The sequence below is a fragment of the Hyla sarda genome, chromosome 3, assembly GCF_029499605.1.
Source record: "Hyla sarda isolate aHylSar1 chromosome 3, aHylSar1.hap1, whole genome shotgun sequence".
Taxonomy (NCBI): Eukaryota; Metazoa; Chordata; class Amphibia; order Anura; family Hylidae; genus Hyla; species Hyla sarda.
In genome coordinates this window covers 24,517,246-24,530,017 of record NC_079191.1, presented here as the reverse complement: position 1 = coordinate 24,530,017, position 12,772 = coordinate 24,517,246, and the positions used below count along the sequence as shown (strand labels likewise).

General features: G+C 48.5%; 1 protein-coding gene across 4 annotated transcripts in view; it reads right to left on the bottom strand.

Annotated features, from left to right (window-relative positions):
- LOC130361199 (24-hydroxycholesterol 7-alpha-hydroxylase) overlaps positions 1-12,772 on the bottom strand; it is a 137,471-nt gene that overhangs the window by 76,112 nt on the left and 48,587 nt on the right. For all 4 annotated transcript variants that reach the window (XR_008890903.1, XR_008890902.1, XR_008890904.1 and 1 more), the window contains exons 6-7: positions 3,162-3,257; positions 1,369-1,459 (exon numbers count right to left, since the gene is read on the bottom strand). Coding sequence is in view for 1 of the 4 variants with exons in the window: in XM_056563909.1 (XP_056419884.1) it covers positions 1,369-1,459; positions 3,162-3,257 (187 nt within the window). In the remaining 3 variants the exon portion in view is untranslated. The remainder of the gene's footprint in view (positions 1-1,368; positions 1,460-3,161; positions 3,258-12,772) is intronic.

Below are 12,772 nucleotides of genomic sequence, written 5' to 3'. Positions count from 1 at the left end.
GAGGAATTTAGCTTAAATAAGAAGGTCCCGCAGGGCAACTCGCCACAATGATGTAGTAGGAACATTCCACCTATTTCCATGTATCAGTGGTGGGAGTTGGGATGTCCACCGCCCATGTTGGGTAGGCCCGGGCAAAAGGACTGGGCCCAGATGATTGTAGCGCAGAGTAAGCATATGACTTTAGATGTGCTCAACCTGTTTCGTACCCATGCGGGTACTTCATCAGACCAATTTGTGGTCAGCTGTCACACTTACGAGTGTTATCGGCGTCCTCCCTTCACTCGTATGCTGTACATCACATCTTACTTCTTGATGTTGCTCTGAATAAAGACGGTTTGTTGTACTAGAAGACGCGGCGAGTGCTACCCGCTATATCTCTGTCCTTATGTAATGACATCTGCCAGCCATACTATGGTATCACCTGCTTACATAGAGACTTTCTCAGTGAGAGTGCCCCCGGTAACTGCAAGGATAGAATTTAAGTTTCGAATGACTACAGCGAAGGCATCTTTAGCAATGGCGCACAGGAAGGTGGGACTGGGACATCCCTGTTGTGTATCCCACACCAAGGGAAAAGCTTCCGAAACGACTGAATTAGTGCGTATATGAGCACCAGAAGAATCATAAAGGAGACAGATTTAATGATCCTATTAAATGGGCACTGCCATTAAAACAAATTTTTGCTATTGCACTCTTATGATAAATAAAAAATCTTTCTAATGCACTTTCTTTAAAAAAAGAATGAAGTTTCCTGTTTTATTTGTGCTTAGAAAAGCTGCCACTAGGTGTCTCCCTACTTGTCCAGAGCACATTTCCCCCATCTCTTGCACAGACTTTGGACTCCTGCTGGCCTGGCAGAAGTCCAAAATCAGGAAATGCAGTCTGGAGTGCGAGGGGGGGGGGGGGGGGGGTTGCAGCCTTAGCCAATCATAGCTCATCTCACACTGAACTGCTCTGGGCTGTGTGTAGCAGAGTGAGGGAGGAAGTTCTCCCCTGTATGGCTTCAGATGATGTTACGCCTGCTGGGGAATGCCCCTTCCCAGTCTGTGAATCTGACTGAGACTGAGCAGAATATACAGAGCAAGATCAAGGTAGAAAACTAAAAAATAATAAAAATAAAGGCCGGGGGTGGTTTATCATGATGGGGGCAGTGACCTGGGAGGATTATAAAATTTTACAAGATCATGACAGGTACTTTTAAGTCTGGTCACCAAAAATCTTCGCCATAATCACCTTTGGCTGTCAAGGCATGCTTGGAGTTGTTGTTTTGCAACAGCTGAAGGCACCCTAGACGTGAAACACTGTATTATGGAGAGGGGGATATTAGTGTGCAATATAACATACATGACAAATCATATAATGAATCACCTGCGTCACAAAACACTGATATGATTTCACTCATAGCCTTCCTGTAGACTTCCGGCTCCGAGATCATAAACGCAAGGGCCCAAAATGTGATCTGCGCAACATAGGTGAAAAACATAGATATATTAATAGACATACAGATTAATATAAATAACACACATTATATACACAAACATAGAGAGAAAACCAGCAACTTCTATAACATATTGTACTGGATTTAGCAGCTGGAAGTTGTGTAGTCCTCTCATTGTCAGTATGGTTTTGTCTCAGCAGCTTCCCAGCGCCTCCCTCTCTCCTGACAAGAAGTTGTGTGGTCCTCTCATTGTCAGTACGGTTTTGTCTCAGCAGCTTCCCAGCGCCTCCCTCTCGCCTGACAAGAAGTTGTGCGGGGTCCTCCCATTATCAGTGTGGTGTTGTCCCAGCAGCTCCCCTTCTCCTGTCAGGAAGTTGTGTAGTCCTCCCATTATCAGTGTGGTGTTGTCCCAGCAGCTCCCCTTCTCCTGTCAGGAAGTTGTGTAGTCCTTTCAATGTCCGTGTGGTGTTGTCTCGGTAGTTCCCCAGCTCCTCCCTCTCTCCTGTCATAAAATTGTGCAGTCCTCTTATTGTCCGTGTGGTTTTGCCTCAGCAGCTTCCCAGCGCCTCCCTCTCTCCTGACAAGAAGTTGTGTGGTCCTCCCATTGTCAGTGTGGTGTTGTCCCAGCAGCTCCCCTTCTCCTGTAAGGAAGTTGTGTAGTCCTTTCAATGTCAGTGTGGTGTTGTCCCAGCAGCGCCCCCTCTCCTGTCAGGAAGTTGTCTAGTCCTTTCAATGTCAGTGTGGTGTTGTCCCAGCAGCTCCCCTTCTCCTGTCAGGAAGTTGTGTAGTCCTTTCAATGTCCGTGTGGTGTTGTCTCGGTAGTTCCCTAGCTCCTCCCTCTCTCCTGTCATAAAATTGTGCAGTCCTCTTATTGTCCGTGGGGTTTTGTCTCAGCAGCTTCCCAGCGCCTCCCTCTCGCCTGACAAGAAGTTGTGTGGTCCTACCATTGTCAGTGTGCTGTTGTCCCAGCAGCTCCCCCTCTCCTGTCAGGAAGTTGTGTAGGCCTTTCAATGTCAGTGAGGTGTTGTCTCGGCAGTTCCCCAGCTCCTCCCTCTCTCCTGTCATAGAATTGTGCAGTCCACTTATTGTCCATGTGGTTTTGTCTCAGCAGCTTCCCAGCGCCTCCCTCTCTCCTGACAAGAAGTTGTGTAGTCCTCCCATTGTCAGTATGGTGTTGTCTCAGCAAAGGAAAGTAATGCATTCTGGGCAGGATAGTACTGAGCAACTGCTCAACCAAGAAGTGATGAACGTAGATATCCTCTGAAAGGAGGGACATATCCACAAAACGTATACATTTTTTGGTGTTCCAGAACTGGGCAATGCTATATACTTTTAATTGACATCAGAATATTCCTTTTCAATTAGCAAGCACAAAAACGTAAATTTGTGCAACATATTTAGCCATATTTCTACATAGATTATTTTCTATAGATTACAGCAATATATCCAAGTGAACACTTGATTCGTGACTATCGGCAAAAAGTTTTAAGAAGGTGGCTAAAAATTACACATTAACAACATGAGTGGCCGGTGTAACACTCTGCAGCCAGTAAGGCATAGACCAGTGTTTCCCAACCAGGGTGCCTCCGGCTGTTGCAAAACAAAAACTCCCAGCATGCCCGGACAGCCAACGGCTGTCCGGGCATGCTGGGAGTTTTAGTTTTGCAACAGCTGGAGGCACCCTGGTTGGGAAACACTGGCATAGACTAAACGTGGTACTCACCGGGTTGGCATTCGCCAGTGACGCCCACAGCAGTAACAAGCTGTTGTTGTAGGTGGAATTGCCCTTGAGAGTATCCAAGAGATGATGTAACAAGGTCTATAAAAATAAAATAAAAAAATTCCAACAATTTATTAAAATATTAGATGACGGGAATAATAATAATATTACAAAATTCCTGATGTTGCAGGACTCGACTATCTTGAATTGGATTCATTTTTGTCCTCACCATATACACCAATATTTACAGGCCTCGGGGCCCATGCACACAGCGGCTGGCCATTGTTTTCAATGGGATTCTTTTACACTGCGCAAGCATGGGACGTTCCGTAACAGAACCTCCCACGCGGATCTGGATTCCGTCGAAAGAATGAACATATCCGCCAGTAAAAGGCCATTTGTTAAAGGGGTACTCCACTGGAATTTTTTTTTTTTTTTTTTTTTTTATAAATCAACTGGTGCCAGAAAGTTAAACAGATTTGTAAATTAGAAAAAAGTAGAAAAAGGCCAGCACGGCTGAAAGAAATCTTCAAAACTTTATTCACGAATCCTCGTTAAAAACCTTCATGGTGGCAGAAAGACACGGACATATACAAAAATAGAAATATTGCACATGGAAAAACAGTCCCAAACAAGGCTGACGCGTTTCAGGTTGCTGTACCCTTACTCATAGCTTGCCAATACTCAAATGAGACTGCCTTATATACTGCAAGGCCATCCCTTCCATTAGGAAGGGGAGGGACATCTTATGTCAGTGTGCAATCCAACACAAGTAAAACCAGGAAAATACATGTATCATTAAAAAACTCACATATAAAATCCAATAGGACTATATAACAGCTATGAGAAACAAAACAAATGATGGACTTTTTAGTAATGTAGTATTAAGTCCGTCTTGTTATTCAGGCCATGCGGATATGTACAATTCAACAAGTAAATCCACATAATCTCTCTATTATGAAGAATACGTATAAGATCACCTCCTCTTTTACTTCTTTTGATTTTTTCAATGCCATAAAAACGCAAGGACGATATATCCGAATTATGTTTAAGAAAAAAATGTTTTGAGACATTAGACATGCTAGGTATCAAAGGACCTGCAGCATGCCTGATATGCTCCTGCATTCTCTTTTTTAAGGTGCGTTTAGTGCTACCTACATAATCCATTTTGCAAGTAGTGCAGGTGACTCTATATATTATGGTACTATCACTGTTAATAAACTCGCGAATCATATGGATTTTACCATCTATTGTACCTTCTATTTTATTGCCCTTTGTTGCATAGGGGCACACCACACACCTTGCGTTACCGCACTTATGGAAACCTTTAATTTTCAGCCAGGTTGACTGCTCCTCCTCTACACAAACCATACTAGGAACAAGCAGGCCCGATAGAGTTGGAGCACGTCGGGTGGAAAACCGGATCCCTGGTTTGATGATTTCCCCTACTACTGGATCTGCTGCCAGTAGAGGTAGATGTTTGTTCACAATTCTTTTAATTTCATTGAATTCCATACTATAAGTGGTGACGAAAGTCACTTGATCATGAGTACTGGAATGTTTCCTACCTGTTAACAGGTTGTTGCGGTCCATATGATCGACCCGAGCCCGGGCTTTGTTCAGGAGCCAAGGGGGATATTGTTACGCCGAGCGCTCCGGGTCCCCGCTCCTCCCCGGAGCGCTCGCTACACTTCCCTCACTGCAGCACCCCGGTCGGTTCCACGGACCCGGGGCGCTGCGTTACCACCTCCGGCCGGGATGCGATTCGCGATGCGGGTAGCGCCCGCTCGCGATGCGCACCCCGGCTCCCGTACCTGACTCGCTCCCCGTCAGTTCTGTCCCGGCGCGCGCGGCCCCGCTCCCTAGGGCGCGCGCGCGCCGGGTCTTTGCGATTTAAAGGGCCACTGCACCGCTGATTGGTGCAGTGGTTCCAATTAGTGTTTACACCTGTGCACTTCCCTATATCACCTCACTTCCCCTTCACTCCCTCGCCGGATCTTGTTGCCCTAGTGCCAGTGAAAGCGTTCCTTGTGTGTTCCTTGCCTGTGATTCCAGACCTTCTGCCGTTGCCCCTGACTACGATCCTTGCTGCCTGCCCCGACCTTCTGCTACGTCCGACCTTGCTTCTGTCTACTCCCTTGTACCGCGCCTATCTTCAGCAGCCAGAGAGGTTGAGCCGTTGCTAGGGGATACGACCTGGTCACTACCGCCGCAGCAAGACCATCCCGCTTTGCGGCGGGCTCTGGTGAAAACCAGTAGTGACTTAGAACCGATCCTCTAGCACGGTCCACGCCAATCCCTCTCTGGCACAGAGGATCCACCACCTGCCAGCCGGCACCGTGACAGTAGATCCGGCCATGGATCCCGCTGAAGTTCCTCTGCCAGTTGTCGCTGACCTCACCACGGTGGTCGCCCAGCAGTCACAACAGATTGCGCAACAAGGCCAACAGCTGTCTCAACTGACTGTTATGCTACAACAGTTACTACCACAGCTCCAGCAATCATCTCCTCCGCCAGCTCCTGTACCTCCTCCGCAGCGAGTGGCCGCTTCTGGAATACGACTATCCTTGCCGGATAAATTTGATGGGGACTCAAAGTTTTGCCGTGGCTTTCTTTCCCAATGTTCATTACACTTGGAGATGATGTCGGACCAGTTCCCCACCGAAAGGTCTAAAGTGGCTTTCGTAGTCAGCCTGCTGTCTGGAAAAGCCCTGGCTTGGGCCACACCGCTCTGGGACCGCAATGACCCCGTCACTGCCTCTGTACACTCCTTCTTCTCGGAAATTCGAAGTGTCTTTGAGGAACCTGCCCGAGCCTCTTCTGCTGAGACTGCCCTGTTGAACCTGGTCCAGGGTAATTCTTCCGTTGGCGAGTATGCCGTACAGTTCCGTACCCTTGCTTCAGAATTATCCTGGAATAATGAGGCACTCTGCGCGACCTTTAAAAAAGGCCTATCCAGCAACATTAAAGATGTTCTGGCCGCACGAGAAATCCCTGCTAACCTACATGAACTCATCCATCTTGCCACTCGCATTGACATGCGTTTTTCCGAACGGCGTCAGGAGCTCCGCCAGGATATGGACTCTGTTCGCACGAGGCGTTTCTTCTCCCCGGCTCCTCTCTCCTCTGGTCCCCTGCAACCTGTTCCTGTGCCTCCCGCCGTGGAGGCTATGCAGGTCGACCGGTCTCGCCTGACACCCCAAGAGAGGACACGACGCCGCATGGAGAATCTCTGCCTGTACTGTGCTAGTACCGAACACTTCCTGAGGGATTGTCCTATCCGTCCTCCCCGCCTGGAAAGACGTCCGCTGACTCCGCACAAAGGTGAGACAGTCCTTGATGTCTACTCTGCTTCTCCACGTCTTACTGTGCCTGTGCGGATGTCTGCCTCTGCCTTCTCCTTCTCTGCTGTGGCCTTCTTGGACTCTGGATCTGCAGGAAATTTTATCTTGGCCTCTCTCGTCAACAGGTTCAACATCCCGGTGACCAGTCTCGCCAGACCCCTCTACATCAATTGTGTAAACAATGAAAGATTGGACTGTACTATACGTTTCCGCACGGAGCCCCTTCTAATGTGCATCGGATCTCATCATGAGAGGATTGAACTGTTGGTCCTCCCCAATTGCACTTCTGAAATCCTTCTTGGACTTCCCTGGCTTCAACTCCATTCCCCAATCCTGGATTGGTCCACTGGGGAGATCAAGAGTTGGGGGCCCTCTTGTTCCAAGGACTGCTTAAAACCGGTTCCCAGTAAACCTTGCCGTGTCCCTGTGCTTCCTCATGTAACCGGTCTCCCTAAGGCCTATATGGACTTTGCGGACGTTTTTTGCAAAAAACAAGCTGAGACTCTACCTCCTCACAGGCCTTATGATTGTCCCATTGACCTCCTCCCGGGCACTACTCCACCCCGGGGCAGAATCTATCCTCTGTCCGTCCCAGAGACTCTTGCCATGTCTGAATACGTCCAAGAAAATTTAAAAAAGGGCTTTATCCGTAAATCCTCCTCTCCTGCCGGAGCCGGATTTTTCTTTGTGTCCAAAAAAGATGGCTCTCTACGTCCTTGCATTGACTACCGCGGTCTTAATAAAATCACGGTTAAGAACCGCTACCCCCTACCCCTCATCTCTGAACTCTTTGATCGTCTCCAAGGTGCCCATATTTTTACCAAACTGGACTTAAGAGGTGCTTATAATCTCATCCGCATCAGAGAGGGGGATGAATGGAAAACGGCATTTAACACCAGAGATGGACACTTTGAGTATCTGGTCATGCCCTTTGGTCTATGCAACGCCCCTGCCGTCTTCCAAGACTTTGTTAATGAAATTTTTCGTGATCTCCTATACTCCTGTGTTGTTGTATATCTGGACGATATCCTGATTTTTTCTGCCAATCTTGAAGAACACCGCCAGCATGTCCGTATGGTTCTTCAGAGACTTCGTGATAATCAACTCTATGCCAAAATAGAGAAATGTCTGTTTGAATGCCAATCTCTTCCTTTTCTAGGATACTTGGTCTCTGGCCAGGGACTACAAATGGACCCAGATAAACTCTCTGCCGTCTTAGATTGGCCACGCCCCTCCGGACTCCGTGCCATCCAACGTTTTTTGGGGTTCGCCAATTATTACAGGCAATTTATTCCACATTTTTCTACCATTGTGGCTCCTATTGTGGCTTTAACAAAAAAAAATGCCGATCCCAAGTCTTGGCCTCCTCAAGCGGAAGACGCCTTTAAACGACTCAAGTCTGCCTTTTCTTCGGCTCCCGTGCTCTCCAGACCTGACCCATCTAAACCCTTCCTATTGGAGGTTGATGCCTCCTCAGTGGGAGCTGGAGCTGTCCTTCTACAAAAAAACTCTTCCGGGCATGCTGTTACTTGTGGTTTTTTTTCCAGGACCTTCTCTCCGGCGGAGAAGAACTACTCCATCGGGGATCGAGAGCTTCTAGCCATTAAATTAGCACTTGAGGAATGGAGGCATCTGCTGGAGGGATCAAGATTTCCAGTTATTATTTACACCGATCACAAGAACCTCTCCTACCTCCAGTCTGCCCAACGGCTGAATCCTCGTCAGGCCAGGTGGTCTCTGTTCTTTGCCCGATTTAATTTTGAAATTCACTTTCGGCCTGCTGATAAGAACATTAGGGCCGATGCTCTCTCTCGTTCCTCAGATGCCTCTGAAATTGAACTCTCTCCTCAACACATCATTCCTCCTGACTGCCTGATTTCCACTTCTCCAGCCTCCATCAGGCAAACTCCTCCAGGAAAGACCTTTGTTTCTCCACGCCAACGCCTTGGGATCCTCAAATGGGGTCACTCCTCCCATCTCGCAGGTCATGCGGGCATTAAGAAATCTGTGCAACTCATCTCTCGCTTCTATTGGTGGCCGACTCTAGAGACTGATGTGGTGGACTTTGTGCGAGCCTGCACTATCTGTGCCCGGGATAAGACTCCTCGCCAGAAGCCCGCTGGTTTTCTTCATCCTCTACCTGTCCCCGAACAACCTTGGTCTCTGATTGGTATGGATTTTATTACTGACTTACCCCCATCCCATGGCAACACTGTTATTTGGGTGGTCGTTGATCGATTCTCCAAAATGGCACATTTCATCCCTCTTCCTGGTCTTCCTTCAGCGCCTCAGTTGGCTAAACAATTTTTTGTACACATTTTTCGTCTTCACGGGTTGCCTACACAGATCGTCTCGGATAGAGGCGTCCAATTTGTGTCTAAATTCTGGAGGGCTCTCTGTAAACAACTCAAGATTAAATTAAATTTTTCTTCTGCATACCATCCTCAATCCAATGGACAAGTAGAGAGAATTAACCAGATCTTGGGTGACTATTTACGACATTTTGTTTCCTCCCGCCAGGATGACTGGGCAGATCTTCTACCTTGGGCCGAATTCTCGTATAATTTCAGAATCTCTGAATCTTCCTCCAAATCTCCGTTTTTCGTGGTGTACGGCCGTCACCCTCTTCCCCCCCTCCCTACCCCCTTGCCCTCTGGTCTGCCCGCTGTGGATGAAATTTCTCGTGATCTTTCCACCATATGGAAAGAGACCCAAAATTCTCTCTTACAGGCTTCTTCTCGCATGAAGAGATTCGCAGATAAGAAAAGAAGAGCTCCTCCCATTTTTTCCCCTGGAGACAAGGTATGGCTCTCCGCTAAATATGTCCGTTTCCGTGTCCCGAGCTATAAGTTGGGACCACGCTATCTTGGTCCTTTTAAAGTTTTGTGTCAAATTAATCCTGTCTCTTACAAACTTCTTCTTCCTCCTTCTCTTCGTATCCCTAATGCCTTTCACGTCTCTCTTCTTAAACCTCTCATCCTCAACCGTTTTTCTCCTAAATCTGTTCCTCCCACTCCTGTCTCCGGCTCCTCGGACATCTTCTCTGTCAAAGAGATCTTAGCCTCAAAAAAGGTCAGAGGAAAAACTTTTTTTTTAGTGGATTGGGAGGGTTGTGGTCCAGAAGAGAGGTCCTGGGAACCTGAGGACAATATCCTGGACAAAAGTCTGATCCTCAGGTTCTCAGGCCCCAAGAAGAGGGGGAGACCCAAGGGGGGGGGTACTGTTACGCCGAGCGCTCCGGGTCCCCGCTCCTCCCCGGAGCGCTCGCTACACTTCCCTCACTGCAGCACCCCGGTCGGTTCCACGGACCCGGGGCGCTGCGTTACCACCTCCGGCCGGGATGCGATTCGCGATGCGGGTAGCGCCCGCTCGCGATGCGCACCCCGGCTCCCGTACCTGACTCGCTCCCCGTCAGTTCTGTCCCGGCGCGCGCGGCCCCGCTCCCTAGGGCGCGCGCGCGCCGGGTCTTTGCGATTTAAAGGGCCACTGCACCGCTGATTGGTGCAGTGGTTCCAATTAGTGTTTACACCTGTGCACTTCCCTATATCACCTCACTTCCCCTTCACTCCCTCGCCGGATCTTGTTGCCCTAGTGCCAGTGAAAGCGTTCCTTGTGTGTTCCTTGCCTGTGATTCCAGACCTTCTGCCGTTGCCCCTGACTACGATCCTTGCTGCCTGCCCCGACCTTCTGCTACGTCCGACCTTGCTTCTGTCTACTCCCTTGTACCGCGCCTATCTTCAGCAGCCAGAGAGGTTGAGCCGTTGCTAGGGGATACGACCTGGTCACTACCGCCGCAGCAAGACCATCCCGCTTTGCGGCGGGCTCTGGTGAAAACCAGTAGTGACTTAGAACCGATCCTCTAGCACGGTCCACGCCAATCCCTCTCTGGCACAGAGGATCCACCACCTGCCAGCCGGCACCGTGACAGATATCCACGCGCTGTCAAGCGGGTGCAGACCCTTTCGGCTTCCCTCTGATACACTTGTGATGAGGAACTGTTCCGTTTCATACGGATCAATTCCCCCAACTGGTATGGCAGAAATGGTATGCTTAGCATGGCAAGAATCCGCTCTTAAGATAGTATTGCCCGTAATATCTTTGCGGTAAGGTTCTATTTCTACTTTTCTTGTTATGGAGTTACCCCGCAACAATAGATCCAAGAAGGGAACCTCCTGTTTGCTGTATGTGTACGTAAATTTTAGATTACAATGATTATCATTCATATATTGTATGAATGCAAATGCCTCCTTTGGATCGGATTTCCAAACCATAATCACGTCGTCCACATACCTCCCGTACCATGAGAGGCATGTGGAAAACCGATTCTGATCACAAAAAATAAAGTGCTCCTCCCACCAAAAAACATAAAGGTTGGCTAACGCAGGTGAAGATTTGGCCCCCATTGAGGCACCTGTGCGCTGTAAATAAAAATCCTTGCCAAACAAAAAGTAATTGTGCTTCAAAACATAATCCACCACCTCTATAATAAATTGCTTTAAATCAAAAGAATAATCTGAAAAACGATCCAAGATTTCCAAAATGGCAACCAGAGCCAAATTTTGGGGGATGCATGAATAGAGCGACTCAATGTCGCAGGTAATCCACGACAGAGAGTTGCTCCATGTGAATCCATCCATAATACCTAAAAGATGTTTCGTGTCTTTGATATAGCTTGGACAGAGGTTTACAATGGGTTGGAGAACAGAGTCCAACCACTCACACACATGTTCATTTAGAGAACCGATCCCCGCTACGATAGGACGCATCAGCGGCGGGAATCGGTTCTTGTGCAATTTTGGTAGTGAGTGGAAGATCGGCAAAATTGGCGTCGGCACAAACATATAGTCCACTTCCTTCTGTGTTAAAATGGATCTTGACCTTCCCTCCTCCAGGAGTACTTTCAAATCCTTTTTAAATGTCTCGGTGGGATCCCCACGAAGTTTGAGGTAAGTGTCTTCATCTGACAAAAGATTTTTATTTAGTTCCACGTAAAGTCCAGTATTGAGGCATACAATTGACCCGCCTTTGTCGGCGGATCGAATAGTTAAGTCCTTGTTTTCTTTTAGTTTTTTAATTGCGTTAGTTTGTTTCTTGGAAAGATTGTTGTGTTTTACTTCAGCTGATGCTTTTGCTTGTAACGTTATTAAATCCTTCATAATTAAATCCTGGAACCGATCAAAAATAGGAGGCCTAGTTTGTACTGGATAAAAATCACTGGTTTTTGTGAAAAAATTCTTTGCGCTGCAGGTTTCTTCTTGTATTGTAAGACCCCTACTTGCTAACGTGCATAGATCCCTATATGTGTCACGATGCCGGCTGGCAGGAGGTGGATCCTCTGTGCCAGAGAGGGATTGGCGTGGACCGTGCTAGTGGACCGGTTCTAAGTCACTACTGGTATTCACCAGAGCCCGCCGCAAAGCGGGATGGACTTGCTGCGGCGGTAGTGACCAGGTCGTATCCACTAGCAACGGCTCAACCTCTCTGACTGCTGAAGATAGGCGCGGTACAAGGGAGTAGACAGAAGCAAGGTCGGACGTAGCAGAAGGTCGGGGCAGGCAGCAAGGATCGTAGTCAGGGGCAACGGCAGGAGGTCTGGAACACAGGCTAGGAACACACAAGGGAACGCTTTCACTAGGCACAAGGGCAACAAGATCCGGCGAGGGAGTGCAGGGGAAGTGAGGTATACATAGGGAGTGCACAGGTGAAGACACTAATTGGAACCACTGCGCCAATCAGTGGCGCAGTGGCCCTTTAAATCGCAGAGACCCGGCGCGCGCGCGCCCTAGGGAGCGGGGCCGCGCGCGCCGGGACAGGACCGAGGGAGAGCGAGTCAGGTACGGAAGCCGGGGTGCGCATCGCGAGCGGGCGCCACCCGCATCGCGAATCGCATCCCGGCTGGAGGCGGTATGGCAGCGCACCCGGTCAGTGGGTCTGACCGGGGCGCTGCCGTAGCGAGGATGTTGCGAGCGCTCCGGGGAGGAGCGGGGACCCGGAGCGCTCGGCGTAACAATATGCCATTTGATCAGAAAGGGTCCGCATAACTGGTAACTCTGTATTACTTTGTATAGGTAGCTGTTCCACAATATTTGAAGGTTCGTTATCTTGAAAAATACTATCTTCTATTTCGTTTTTGAAAAAATGTTTCTTTACCGTTAGCTGTCTTACAAATTTATTTATATCCAGAATAGTTTTGTATACATCAAAGTGGTGCGTGGGAGAAAAGCCTAGTCCTTTTGAAAGCACAGAGATTTCATCTGCCGATATGATGTA